The sequence below is a fragment of the Setaria italica genome, chromosome I, assembly GCF_000263155.2.
Source record: "Setaria italica strain Yugu1 chromosome I, Setaria_italica_v2.0, whole genome shotgun sequence".
Classification (NCBI taxonomy): Eukaryota; Viridiplantae; Streptophyta; class Magnoliopsida; order Poales; family Poaceae; genus Setaria; species Setaria italica.
In genome coordinates this window covers 36,458,940-36,473,708 of record NC_028450.1, presented here as the reverse complement: position 1 = coordinate 36,473,708, position 14,769 = coordinate 36,458,940, and the positions used below count along the sequence as shown (strand labels likewise).

Here is a 14,769-nt window from a genome sequence, read left to right as displayed (position 1 = left end):
TCTCAAGGACCGAACGCAAAGCAAACGATGTGGTGGTGTTGCTAGGTGCCATTTAATCTACAACAAAAGTAATGCAAAATACACTAAGACAAACGTATCCATGATAGAGCAAATTACATTAAACTATTTTAACAGAATCTACTCCCACTAAAATCAATATCCCTCTATTGAAACTTAGTGATTCAGAATCCACAACTAACAAGTCTACTAGTGAGCTTTAGCATCACCGCTAGCAAACGAGGTAGATCGGTAAGCAACTTTTGCTAATCATATCACATATGACTCCTGTTGTTGGGTGACATCTCTATGTCTCGGCGCCCAACCTTTATGCCCCAAGGTCCTTAACCGTTAAGATAACCTTGTTAAGTAAACCAACCCTTATGCGTGTAAGTGTCCGACACAAACCCGTCTAGTCAAGGAAAACTAGTGGCACTCTAATTTCATAGACCCACCACTAATTGTACAAGACATGGGACGGCGCAAGTTTTAGTTGGGAGGGCATACTAACTTAAACTTTGTGAGGGATCGTTCTACTTCTAACATCACAGCATGCAGAAAGTAAAACATAAACAGAATAGCATTCACATAGTTGTGACACAGTATGGCCCGTTTTCATATGGTGATCTCCATCTCCATAGAACCTGTTCACCATGGTGATCTCCATCTCCATGTTCCATGTGCGCCATCCTCCTGGTGATGAGTCCTCCAAGAACTAGAGTATGCTATTACACCTAATAGCTAGTAAAGAATCTAGTAATGAAGATTACATAGTTGCTTGGATCATCACAGATTGGTACGCAGACCATTAAATACAATAAAGTGACAACACATATGGCTCCTGCCGTGTTGCCGTACGCGCGACACGCAGGTCACGAATGAGTTACACACATGCATCACATACACAATGGGCCATACTGATCACAAGATACATACATCCTGCAAAAGAGAGTTAGGCGTCCTAACGTTCCAAACTTCGGAGGCCCGAAACTCCATCTTCCAAGCCGAATTTGGGAAATCTAATTTCGCCGAAAACGGCGAAGCGGTTGAATTTCATGTGTAACTTTTTCTGTAGATCAATTTTCGTATAGAAATCGCCCCGATCCGAGATCGTACCGAAAAGTTACGGCTGATTTACCGAAGCATGCGCATACGGCAAAATCCCGACCCCGGCAGTAGATCACATCTACTATTGCACATCTAATGCGCCTGGCGTATGACCCTGGATCTCGATTTGACCAATCATATTGATCTTCCCTCACTGCAACTGGGTTTACGTGTATCACTTAACTCCGATGGCGGAAACCGACCGGTAGGAGTATGTCGTTACACTACCATTGCAGCAAGGGCACGAAATCAGGACATAGATCAAACAGAGAACTCGCATATCTCCATGTGCACACATCCCGAATCCAAAACTAAGCAGCTACGGCTCTGATACCACTGTTGGGATACGAGGTAGGCTACGCTAGCACAAATCAAAATTTCTACCGCGTATAACCAGGAAGAACTGCCGTATAAGGATCACGGGATTACCACTCGACGCACTACTGGTGCGGAAGATGTAGATATGCGTCGGTGCAGTGAAGACGATCACGTAGTCGTACGTAGTCGAACAACGTAGTCGTACGTAGTCGATCACGTCCAGCAGCTCCTCAGCAGCTCGTCCACGTGCACAGCAAGATCGCCTTCGGTGCCGCGGCTCGTCGTCGGCTCGTCGTGGCTCGTCGGCGGCTCGTCGATGGCTCGTCCAAGTGCTGCAGGCGCAACACCTCCAAGGTATCCACACGTGCAGGGAGGAAGCGTCGCAAGCCGGACTGCTAGATCCGCGAGTTGCAACAGGCGAAGGCGTGGGAGGCGCGGCAAGTGTGTTCAGCCAAAAGGTGTGAAACCCTAGGGCGCCCCCACCCCTCTATTTATAGGGGTTCCTGATGGGCCTCTGGATCCGAGGCCCATTAGTACTCCTAAACCTAATCCAACTCGGATCAGATCCGAATTGGGCTTCCAGCCCCTTAAGTGTGTGACCCTATGGGTTCGGATACGCATAGACATGGCCCGAGTACTCCTACTCGGCCCAATAGTCGGTAGCGGCCTCTAGCAAGACGTGCCAACTCCTATACGCATACGAAGATCATATCAGACGAACCATCACAACATAATATACATGCTATTCCCTTTGCCTCACGATATTTGGTCTAGCTTCAAGCCGACCGCTCTTTCTCGATCCTGTGATTCGGAATCCCTTTGTAGGTTAACTCTTAACCGTACGTAGCATGGCCATGCATTTTCTGATCCGATCACTCGAGGGGCCCAGAGATATCACTCTCAATCAGAGAGGGGCAAATCCCATCTTGATTGACCATGTCTCATAGCATGCTTCTTGACAAACCCGAAAGCTACCTTTATAACTACCCTGTTACGGCGTAGCGTTTGATAGCCCCTAAGTAGGTCAATCCACATCTAGAATACATGCGACAATCTCAGGTCTAAGGACAAAGCGTATATGTTGTTTAAAGAGAAAACTACTTCTCGTGTTGGGTCAGTCCTAACACATGTCTCCACATGTGTCCACATTATTAGTTCAACATCTCCATGTCCATGACTTGTGAAACATAGTCATCAACTAATACATGTGCTAGTCTAATATTCATGTGTGTCCTCACATGAACTCCGACTAGGGACAACTTTAGAATAACCATACAAGTAAAGAGTTTCACATACAATTCACATAATTGCAAATCAATTCAAGTACCCTTTAATGGATATTCAATGAACACAATATACAAATCATGGATACAAATGGAATATCATCATCTCTATGATTGCCTCTAGGGCATACCTCCAACAAGAGGAGGGGGTAGGGGCCGGCAACGGGGGTATGGCGCGGGGCCGAAGGAGGCCGGCGTGGAGGGGACGGCGCGCGGGGCCGGGACGGCCGGACGCCGGAGTGGGCGGCGCAGGCAACCGGGGCCTGGGTCGGGCGCACGGCCCGAGGGGCGGCGTGGTGGCACCGGCCGGGCGGCGGGCCCCTGGCGTGCGAGGCCGGCAGCGTGCCCCTGGCGCGCGAGGCCGGGCGGAGTGGCGCCAGTGGCGCCGAGAGTTAAGAGCTGGGGCCGGACGGGTGGTGCCAGGAAGAAGGAAGAGAAGGAGAGAGAAGGAGGGAGGAAGAAGAAGAAGGAAGAGGAAGAAAGAAGAAGGAGGAAAAAGAAAAGGGAAAAGGGGGAGGAAAAGAGAAAGAAAAAGGGAGAGACCGGCGGCACTCGCGGCACGCGGTCGGAGCACACGCACGGCGTCTGACACCGGCACGCGGCGAGATTCGCGGGCACAGATAAAAAGACAGGTGGGGGTCGGCATGGGTACCGGGACGGCGAAATCGCCGGGGAGGTTTCCGATTTCCAGGAGCTCAGCGGTAAAAAGGTTTTAAAGACAGTTTTTAACGGGTGATTTTAGTTAATGATTTTTGCGGGCGTTACACCTCCCTCCAAAGCAATTCAATACAACCAACACACAGGACGTAGGGTATTATGCTATTCAGTGGACCAAACCTATCTAAATCATATGTTTCATTTACCTTCGAGTTCTTGATCTCGACGAGCCCCACCAACCAAAACACTACCTCAGGTACCCCCTCAGTAGGTTGCCGGATCTAAACACCGACATCTTCCTCTCCAAATTTTTATCAAATTCTTACAAATTTGAATCTTTAATTTGAATTATTGATCAAATTTGATCTTAGCTCAAATGATCTCTTTTAAAGCCATAAGTTTACATTAACCTTCTGTGTGACCTTCTTAAATCTTTCTAAACACTGGGGTGTTACATGTCGGCTATGGGTAGCAATGGCAGCCGTGGGATCTTCAATTCCTGGCTGCCCGAGCCATGGCAACAGCTAGCAGTGGTGGAGGACGAAAATATGGATGTGAGGGAGGCCTGGGTGGAAGCAATTTGAAGGGGATGACCGAAGGTGGGTGGATTCGGCCAGCGCGGTGTTGATAGCAGTTAGCACGCCAAGTTGTTAACCGCAAGCACACGGATCATTGTAACTTTTTCCTTAGAGTATTCTATCCAAGGTTTATTAATTCATGGATTGACAACGAACTAACTAGGATTTTCTATCTAGCTCAACGGATCTAATCCTAACATGAAGCATTGATTGCATATGAAGGGTAACTTAAATGTAAAGATGAATATCATGAGTAAGGTGATGAATATCATGAGTAAGGTAGATCTTATGCATATATCTATGATAATACCACCAAGTTTAGCAAGAGCCTTTCATCTTCTAATTGCAGTTCTAGCTGATAAGCAAGCACAACATGCATCTTATCCAAAACAATCTTTAAACTAACACATCCGATCAACCTCTTGAAAATCCCTACCCTACACGGAAGCAGATCTCTTCACGATCCCCCCTATCGACGAAGGCAATTTAAGGGCATGATCACAAGGTAAACGTGTCTAGCTATCAAGAAGGATTAACACACTAGATATAATCATCATGATTACATATGCTATATAGTCTAACCATGAATTAGACTAAGGAACAAGCATATTCATGATAGGTAGAAGAGCATAAAAGTAGGCATTGAGTCGCTAACAGATCGGATGATATGAAAAACATTGCTCATATGATAGATGTATTTAGATCATCACCTCTGAGTATATACCATTGATGATCTACTCCTGCTCCTGAACTCCACCATGGCACAACCATGCAGGGAGGCAATGGTGGCTAGGTCTAGCCTAAACCATATCCTAGGCAACTTCGAAGACTTGCAGCACCCTCAGCTCCCTTTGGTGTGTCCCATTGGTTTCGTCGAGTTCTGGTGGATTGATTCTTGTGTGCCAATGAAAATTGGGCATATTTATAATTTGGAGAGCGCGTGGTATAAAAGGGAAGCTGAACGGGCGAGGGAAAGGCCCAGGCCGATCGGCTTATGGGGGGTCCAGGCCGATCAGCCTGGCCCTTCCTTTTATCCCCTCATGCCCAACTTTGTCGTCAAGTCTTCTCTAATGTTCTGGAAGCTTATTTTCACTTGCATGAAGGCCTGGCACATCGATAGCATCGGGATGAGATTGATCTTTGATAACTTTCCAAATCTCCGCTTGATCCTCTTTGTTCCCGAGTCATCCTGCCATATCTTCAGAAACTTAGCCTCAAGTAATCTTGGAGGAATGTTTTCCAAAAATGAGCATGATTGGGGCCCTAAAGACCCTAGGACGATCGGCCCATGCCCTTTTTGGGTCCGTTGGCCTTCATCTTTCTTTGGTTTGTTGCTTGTCCAGGACCTTGTCCAATTATGCTCCAATATAATCTAATTTCCTGCGAAAACAAAATATCCTCCAAAATACAATGTATATGCGAAAACGAGGTTATTTCAAGTGCCAAGTGGTGGGTTAGTATAAGAATATGTATGAAAACATCATTTAAATGGTACTAAAAGTGTGTAAATAACGAGTGTCAACATGCGGTGGGCACAGCTGCTTCTTCTTCTTCTTCTTCTTCTTCTTCTTCTTCTAGCCCGCAGAGGAAGGGGGGACCGGGGAGGGGTGCCGTCGGGAGGAGAGGAGGGGACCGGAGTGGGAAGGGGTGCCACCACCAGGAGAGGAGTAGGCTGAAGTGGGGAGGGGCGCCGCTGCCGGGAGGAAAGAAGGGGGGCGGAGCGGGAAGGGGCGCCACCGCTGGGAGTAGAGGAGGGGACCACGCGAGAGGGAGAGCTTATAGGAAAAGAAAAAAATCGAAGAGGTACGCTCATAACCGATGGCAGGCAGGTAATTTCGTGGAAAAGTTGCCCCTCATAACCGGTTGTATAGAGGGAAAGTTGCTTCTCTTGAAGTCAATTGTATGGATTTACCCCTTTGGTTGGCTTTTGACTTTTTTGAAGCCAATGCACTTTGAAAAGCCCCACCAAAGGGACCCTAATGTGCCATGTGTTGGTTTTAAATTTCAGTGTCAAGACTCCTATTTGAATTTCGATGTTACCTACTGAATATATTGGTGCAGTCCATGTTGTTACCTCTGAATGTCTGAATAGGTTCCTGATATATGAATTTCTGAATATGAATGGTTCTACTTATCAGCACAGCATGTGCTTCAAAGCTTAGAAGGCAAGAACATCTCCAACAGATTACCAATCCTTCTCCCTGGTACTAAAAATCTGTCCTTTTGGTAATGAGAGGTGCTCTAGCAGATTACTAATCCGATCCCTATTATCAAAAAGATGATCACCAAAACACACCTTCATCTCACCCAAATGAAGGGGATTCATCCTTGTACTCTATTCATGGGTACGAGGTGTTTCGATAATATGCTACGGCACTAGTTACAAAAACACAAAAAATATTATTGGTGGGGAAAGAGAAAATGTATAGGTGATGGAGGATGAGTAATCTGTTGGCGATGCTCTAAGGTACGTTGTGACACCGAATCCGCTCCGGTCAGGGCCGGTAGAAGTCTCTGCCCCCTTTATTATTTTCTAGTTTTATTTTATTATTTTCTAATATTCTTATTTCATTTAATTCATATTTTTCTAAAATTTGATCAAATTTATATAATATATAAATATCTATAACATCAAACTAATTTCATTAGATATACCATGGTCCATACCTCGATAATGCATTTATTCAATATTGCAATTATTATATAACTTTTTTAATAATTTTTCTATAAACGATGTCAAAGTAAGATAAGTTTGACTTTGGACAAACTCAAAATAAAATATAATTTAGATTGGAAAGATTATTTTCATTAAAAAAAGTGATGCGTCTTGTAACAGAGATGGCTTGTAAAATCCTGTATTTCTGATGAATCGGCTAGGAACTGGGAAGGGAACTGAAGGGTGCGTTTGGCAACTAATGGGAAGGGGCATGGGAATTAGTGGTGGGGGTTGGAGGAGGGAATTCACTTGGAATATGATTTTTAGTCTCATTCCCTTGTTTGTCTTTCGGAGGGAATTAAGAGTGGAAATTTAAGTGAGACTTCATATCCCTTATTTGGTATAAGGGTTCAGAGGTAAGAAATTATATCTTAAGCTACGATTAATAGTGTAAATGCATCCTTCTTTCACTTAAAATAAATTTTTACACAATTCCCACTCCTCCTCCTGGGGAGTGATTGGTGGCAGTTGCCCTTCTAAATTCCCATTTGTCATCCCATTAAAACTCCCATACTCATCAAACAAATAAGAGAATTTTAATCTCTCAGATCTTTACTCCCTTTCCCTCCGACCAACTGCCTCCAACCAAACTAGCTGAGAAGCTAGTCCCTAATGTATCCACTTTGCCGGAGGTTAAAAATGAGACTGTGTAAGTAGAGCGCCGATGGCCAATACAGCTAACGTCTTCCAACGGAGCTATACATTAGTCGTGCCATAGAATTTTGTTATGTTGAGTGAAATGCAAAATACTTCCTCCTTTTCATGGTAAATAGATGTTCTAGTTTTGTGGTCAGATATTTTACGTATTTACCCGTTAATCACCTAAACTTTGTCTTGGGTTGCTGTTTCAACCACGCTGCCTTGATGGAGGTCAAATCCATCTCTCTTCGTTGGTCCATGCGTCAGTCGGTCAGTGCGTTAAGAGAGGAAGAAGGTGATTCACTACATTCTACTCACCGCTAGCTGATACTTTGGTAGTTACAACTACTGAACAAGATCAAGCACGAGGCGCTTACCGAAAAGTTGAAATTATGGAGTTGAGAGGGGTATGCATGAAGAAAAGTTGAAATTATGAAGTTTATACATGACCTCACTGGACTCTACATATTGGTCCGCCTTGCCTACTACTGATGTATACTCTCCGTAGCTTTAATATGTTGGCAGCATGCCATGTTGACCCTAAAGACCTGCTTGGTAGTCAGCCGCATGTTGCCATGCTGCCGCCAACATTAAAGCTGGTGGCGAGAAAAAAAATTGATGCCACACCTGTGGTGACGTCCTGTCTTAGTAAAAAGCTGTAGCAGCCAAACTTTGGAACCAAACAGCCACCACGAGCATGGTAGCCACAAGTTTTGCATGACTTTTGATGGTGGGAGTAGCCCTAATTCCACCAAAAATAGTTATCCTCTGACCCCGCTTGTACCATGGCTACTGCACAGGATCTTACCGTTTAGCTGTTGGTACTCCGTATCTTCACGAAGAATTCAATTTTACTGAATCCATGTCAGAGATAGCGGGGCAGTTGTTACACCATTCGTGCAGATAGTTAAGAGTTACTCAAAGCTTATCACACCTCTCCTTCCGACCTTCTAGCACCGGGCGTACGCAAAGTTCATACAGCCACAGCGTATGCAAAGCCCAGTGACCTCTGCTCGTAAGTGTAGCGTTTTACGATTCCACTGCGACCAAAAGTGTAGCCATCTGATCCTCACCTTGCAATGTAATGTTCCTGCCCCCAAAAGAGCAATGACACCTGATCCTCACATTTACATGATCGATAGAACTAATATATATTTACTTCTTTAAAGACACGACAGTGTTCATATAAAGCACCAAGGGGGAAAAACTCTGCTGTCAACTTCAAACAGATCAACAACACTTGCAACTTGCAAGTGACTTTAGTGAAGATAACTCATAGGCACGGTAGAGATCAAACCTTTGCCTCTTCTGTGCTATTTCCTGTGATTTCTTGCAGATCATCATAGTTTACTTCAGTTGGGGAACACTAGTACGCATCAGTTGAGAGCTAAAAGTTTTTCCCTCTCAGTATTTATTCCTTAACATTTTATCTGATTATAAGAATAAAAAGGCGGTATAAAGAATTGAAAGATTGTATGGACACGTCAACATGTCATATAATTTTCATAATTTTGCTCTTCCTAATTCCTATGAACTTCACGTGGTCAAGAAATATCGAGAGATCGAGGGATTGGAAGTTGTATATGTCACAAGTTGCGATTTGTTGCCATTTACTCTTTTCTAAAAAGAGCGAATAGGGGTAATAATCACAGATCTCTGCTTTCTACCTCCAGATCAATATGGGAGGACCAAATTTTTTAACATGCAGTGGAGGCTATTTGTTACCGCAGGCAAATTAGCCTCAAAATCAGTTGTAGTATATTTTGTCAACAGTGCTGCTAATTCTCTCTTTTCATTTATGCAACTGTTTTCACTCAGTATACAGAGATCACTAAAGAGCTCGAAACTAATGTTACCGTTATTCTTTGCTTCTAAATTAAGTTCTCGTTTATCTCAAGTAATACTTGTTATACTTTTTTACGAAGTGAAGTATCAAAGCCAAAAGTGTTCCACGATTTTGTGACAGTAGTTCAGGAATGGAAAACCTGCGGACAAGCACAGTTCTAGCAGCAATGCTCTTTCATCTGCATATTCAGGATCACGAACAAACACAGAAGAAAGAAAAAATTGGGATTGTAGCATCCATCTCTGTCCCGCAAGCTGCAAGGCTTTGTTGCATCAATCCCCAGATTGTAAGTCCTTTCCAAATTGCAACGACAAACATCCCGAGTAAACGTTTCCCATTCTCCAAAAAGGCATAGCTAGCAACCTGACAGAAGGAACAACACTGGATGGCCAATGGGATGAATTAGCAACTCAATGAACATTAAGTTGTAGGGCACACGGTACCACATTGATAACTGACCCAAGGCAATGGCGAAGGCAAGTATCATTATTGTGACATGATAATCCAGTCCTCACTCACCTAAACCCTATCTAATTACAACACTACAGATAAACACAGAACAAACAAAAGGGAAAATGGAATTAAATAGTTAGGAACTCAAGATTATCAATCTACATAAAGTACAACATCATGGGGTTACATTTCCTGTGTTCTAGGCTGCTATAGCTACACCAGGAGGTAGTAGATACCTACAGAGTTTAAAGTAAACCTCATGTCAGCAGGAACGTAAATACTAAAAAAAAGTTATGGTGAAACTACTAAAATATGAATAGTAAGCCTGATGAGCAAGTTTCCAAGGGTTCTCACTTTTAAAAGAGGCTATCTCAAAATTAAAAAAAAATGAGAGGAAGGGGCTAGTGACAAACCTCCTGGAAAAATGGTTGGCGATGGCTAAATGTATAATGTCATCCAAGAGAATGCAGAGAACACAGTTGATCATGACGCTGGTAAAATTAATGGTAGATTCGGCATAGTTCCATCTGATAAAAGATTAAATATAAGGTCAGATACAAATGTTCAATCCAAAAGGCCCACATAAAGGTTTCAGTTTTCAGAGTTTGTGCAAAAACTTGCACGGCAATAAATATGGGCGATTGAAGATTTCCTGAGCATACTTGTACCATGAGTTCAAACAGGCTAATGTTATTGGCATGGCAATAAGTTAGGAACAACTCAGAGCTACAAGCATCAGTTTTCAAATATGATACTTTATGAGCCACTATCAATCCAAAATCAAAGATTCAAAGAACTAGGGAGTATAAATTTTGACTGGCATAAAGATTTGTAACAACTGGTTTAATTAGAAACACACCTGAAAAAAGAAAATTGGATGCAACCTTCTACTGGGACTAGTTTGCTTCTGTGTTGCAACCAACAGCTTCATTCTCATGAACACATGAAGTTTCATCCTTAGGGTGTAAGATGCCATTTGAAGCTACTTTTTGAGTAGAAACATAATCTGAGACTATATTACAGCCTAACATGTCTTTATATGGTTCTCCATTAGGAGGTTTTTTTACTACATTTTCAGTTGACCCATTCGAATGCTGTGTTTGATCTGTTGGTATTCCAGCATTAGCGGTGACATCTGTATCACCAATTGAAGAGGTTTGTTCTGACTGGGACTTTTCTTCAGCAACAAGATTGATGCTTTGATCTGCTGGTGGTCCATTGTTGGTACCCATTTCCATATCTTGGATCCTAGGTGGATCAGAGGCTGCATCAGTCTGGAGCTTTTCTTCAATAGCAATTCCAGTACTAGTCATCTTCACATCATTGATTGTGAGTGCCTCAGAAGTTGCTTCACTGAGGAGCTTTTCTTCAGTAGCAAAGTTTCTTCTTTGATCTAATGATGATCCAGTGTTGGCAGTTGTTTCACTATCTTTCATTTTATCTGTCTCGGAGGTCGCTTGTGCACTAGGCTTTTCTTCAGAACCAACAATCTTAGTTTGCTCAACAGATGTTCCACTACTATCAACCAATTCCTCATTCCTGCTCAAAGGGGGGTCAGAGTTTGCTTCAGACTTGATCTTTGCTTCAGCACCAGAAATTTCTGCAGTTTGCTCACTATTCATGATATCGTTTGCTGACCCCGCAGAGTTCAAAGAGGAACCACTTCTCAATTTTTTATCAGGAGGGGGTTTCACATCAGGCTGTAACATACTACTGCACTGCTGCCCAGTTCCCTCCTTTCCATTAGAGGAGGTTTCAGCTTTAACAGTATTTCCTATTGGAGGTCTTAAGGTAGAAGCTAATTGTGATTGTGAACCAGCCGTGATAGCACTCAGCGCCAATACATTAATGTTGTGTACAGTGCTGCCACCTTGAATGGAGATTGGCTTCATAAGATTTCCATTTGCAGCCAACTTTTGGTGATTCTCCTTTGCGGCCATGTTTTCTGCTGATCCTGGCAAGGAAACTTGTGCTCCACCACCTGGTGGTGCAGCCTTTGATGCAACAACAGTTCTTGTAACCTTGCCATATTTTGGTGGCAGGGGTTTGCCCTTACTCTGCGTCAGGCATGCTGAACAATGCCACTCAGCTTTAGGGACACCTTTATTACCATACTGCTGAAGGCATTTCAAGTGTACTCCCCTCTCACAGGCATCACAAACAAGTAAACTGTCTGTATCAGTGATAGCAACTTTGCATATTTGACAGCCCAAGCGAGAATGCATGTACTCAGTTGATGGTGGAGTCCAGCTAGGATGGTTTGCAGGTTGGTGCAGAAACTGTTGAACGGTCTTTGCTATATCATTGTGGTTGACAAAAGTAGGTTTTGGTGGAACAAATGCCACACCTGGTGTAGCACGATGCCCCACAACAGTATTACCTGTGGCAGCTTGAACTGCCACTGGCTTTGTGTCCTGGTTTTTCAACAACTGATTGGAACTCTGTACAGCATTTACATTGGACCTAGCAGATGTGTCTAGAGTAGACTTGTTTGGGTGGACAACAGCTGCTGCAGAAGCAAGCAATACGGGCAAATTAGTTTCTGAGCAAAGCTGATAAAAAGAATATCATCCTTTCTATAAAATCAGGGATATGCATAGAAAATAAGCTCCCCTTGTATGCAAATGAGGAAGTAGCAAATAACAGTTTCATCAAGTAAGCATAATTTCCCCAAAGCAAGAGTGTTCAGGGGGAAAAAAGATAGAAATGCTACTGTAAAATAGCTTCACTAGTTTTATTAACCACCGCGGCTGTCATACAGTTGCTGCATTTTAGGTGATGTGCTTTTGTGCACCCCTGAACAATATAAACTAAACTGAGGGGAGGGGTATTTCTCCTAATTAAAACATTTAAGCACGACATATTTGTTGCAGCTTTGAGCAGTCAAAGGATTTATATGTGCAAAAGCCATCAACATGCATCAAGAGCCAAGTAAGAAACTTATTTACGATAAACTAAAGTAGGAAGTGTCTAATTTTACTCAAAAAAAAGCAAAATAAGCAATTAACATTGGATGCTGCAGACAGGAAGATAGAGCAATACCTCCACTGCGTGTTAAATTCAGAGGACCATTAACATCTTTGTCCAATTTAAGGTGTGATGGACCAGTATGGGGTAGGGCAACACCTGAGGAGTTGGCAACTGGTTTTACAGGAGATGATCCTGGTGGCTTCAAGACAACTGGTGATGTTGAGGTTAATGGGCTAGTCGCAGCTACAGCTGCAACTTGTGGGTTCCTAGGAACTCCAACACCAAACTTAGAAGCTCCATTGAAACCATGGAACTCAGCCATTCCAGTTGAGACAGCAGTTTGAGGTGTGCTAACTGTTGGTTGCACTGGAGCTTCCTTGACTTCTTCCATCTGTGTGAAAGCAAATAAGTGAAATAGTCAAATAGTGTAAATACATAGTGTTTCTTACGCAGATCATAGGTAACCTTAAACCAATTTTCAAGTAATTTTCAAGTCAATGGTAATGATAATTCATAACCTTAAACCTACATGAAACCGCTTAAGCTAAAAAAAAAGTCATGTCAACACGGAAATAAACTATTTCAAAGAGATCAACGAACACAGATAGTAAGCTTAACGGACACAAACAAAGGGTGCCAAGAAGTCAGACATACTAATTCTACAAGAACAAGTAACGTAAATCTAAACATTTGCTCAAGCGCATACATGCAAAGCTTCAAGAGCAAATAAAACGCTTTGAATTAGAATACAACAAGAGTAACAAAGCATATCAATACACGAGCAGCGCCCCAACAAATCCCTCAGGATCAATTATTCGGTAATGTATCATTCAGATGCTATAGCCTGCGCCATGCTAGCAGCAGTGTCATGTCATACGAACTAATACAGCTCAATAGTCTGACGAGCATTCTGACATCCACAATAATCACCCCTCAGATTCTCGCAGCTCGTACCAGTTCACCACAAGGCCATTAAACTGGGCGGTAACGGATCGAAACTAGAGAGAGTTAGCAAACCTTGCGCTTAGTGAGCATGAGCCTATCGGCGATGGATGCCTTGGGCGGGCGGAACCCCATGGCGGCGGGGTCCTTGGCGCGGTTGAGGCCGAGATCCTCGACGACCGCTCGCACCGCCTCCCCGGGGAACAGATCCTTGGGCCGCACAGCCCCCTCTGCGACGGCTGCGGCCAGCCTCTCCCGCGCCTCGGCCGCGAGCGCCCGCTCCGCCGCCGTGGGCTCCCTCCCGCCCCGCACCTCCCCGGCCGCGGCCAGCACCATCACGATCTCCGCCACCCGCCTCAGCCCCGCGCCTTCATCGCCGCGTCGCCGCTTCCCCGCGAGCGACGCCGCCGCCGCGGGGGCGTCCCCCATCCCCCGAGGGGAACGCGAAACCCTAGGAGGGGAAGGGGATAGGGCCGGGCCCGGCCGGCGGCGCCTCCGGACGGTACGAGACCGCGCAGGAAGCAGAAGCTGCGGGGAATTCAAATGTCCCCCCGCTTTGGCGCTCAATTAGACGCGGGAAGGTAAAGGATGGCGGTGAGATGCGCGAAGCGGAGGGGGGGGAGACGAGACGAAGGGGGGCGGGCGAGAGGGGGGGATTAGTCGCAGGTGTGGGAGTAGAACACAGCAGAGCACGGGGACTTTTTTTTTTCTTTTCCTCTCGCCGATTTATGAGCGGTGGGGAGTCGGGGTTGGGTTGGTGGGTGGATGGACGGCGTGGATGTGGCGGACGGGACAAAGAGGTCAAAGGATGGCGTTGATTTGTTGGGTTCCTAGGCCTCCGTGCTGCCGTAGAGATTTGCCGGGCTGGGCCGGCCTGCCAGGCAGGTTGATGACGGAAGAAGGCTAGTGGGCTGCTAAAAGATACAGCCTGGGCTTTGCCTATCCAGCTTGCGTCACATATATTGTCATCTCGAAAAGAAAATTTTGCTTTTTTACATGGACCTGTGCTCGAATGCCATCGTCATAGAGATCATTACACACAGTAGCCACCCTGCTCGCTGCACCCCCCAAAACCCCTCCCCCACCCAATATGTCCCGCTCCTCCTGAATTCCTCCACCACCGCCGCCACCGGCACCGGTGTCAGCCCCTCTCCGGCGCCTTGAATCCCTTCAAGAACCTGCTACACAATGGCGTAGGCACGGGGCAGCAGAGGTCAGACATCAAGAGCAACTTCAAGAGGCTGTTAATCTTACCTTAATACT

The 14,769-nt window shown here is 44.9% G+C and overlaps 1 protein-coding gene across 2 annotated transcripts; it reads right to left on the bottom strand.

The window, feature by feature from the left end:
• Positions 1 to 9,523: 9,523 nt before the first annotated feature.
• LOC101757605 (PHD finger protein At3g20280) lies at positions 9,524 to 14,177 on the bottom strand. Of its 2 annotated transcripts, none has more exons than XM_004953655.3 (5): positions 13,582 to 14,177; positions 12,637 to 12,955; positions 10,454 to 12,100; positions 10,008 to 10,121; positions 9,524 to 9,830 (listed from the first exon to the last, which is right to left on the bottom strand). In XM_004953655.3, the coding sequence occupies exons 1-3, from the start codon at positions 13,933 to 13,935 to the stop codon at positions 10,491 to 10,493; spliced, it is 2,283 nt and encodes a 760-aa protein (XP_004953712.1). In that variant the 5' UTR covers positions 13,936 to 14,177; the 3' UTR covers positions 9,524 to 9,830; positions 10,008 to 10,121; positions 10,454 to 10,490. The 2 variants fall into 2 exon arrangements, with proteins under 2 accessions (XP_004953712.1, XP_004953711.1); XM_004953654.3 differs by having other exon boundaries at positions 10,454 to 12,103; positions 13,582 to 14,175.
• Positions 14,178 to 14,769: the final 592 nt, after the last annotated feature.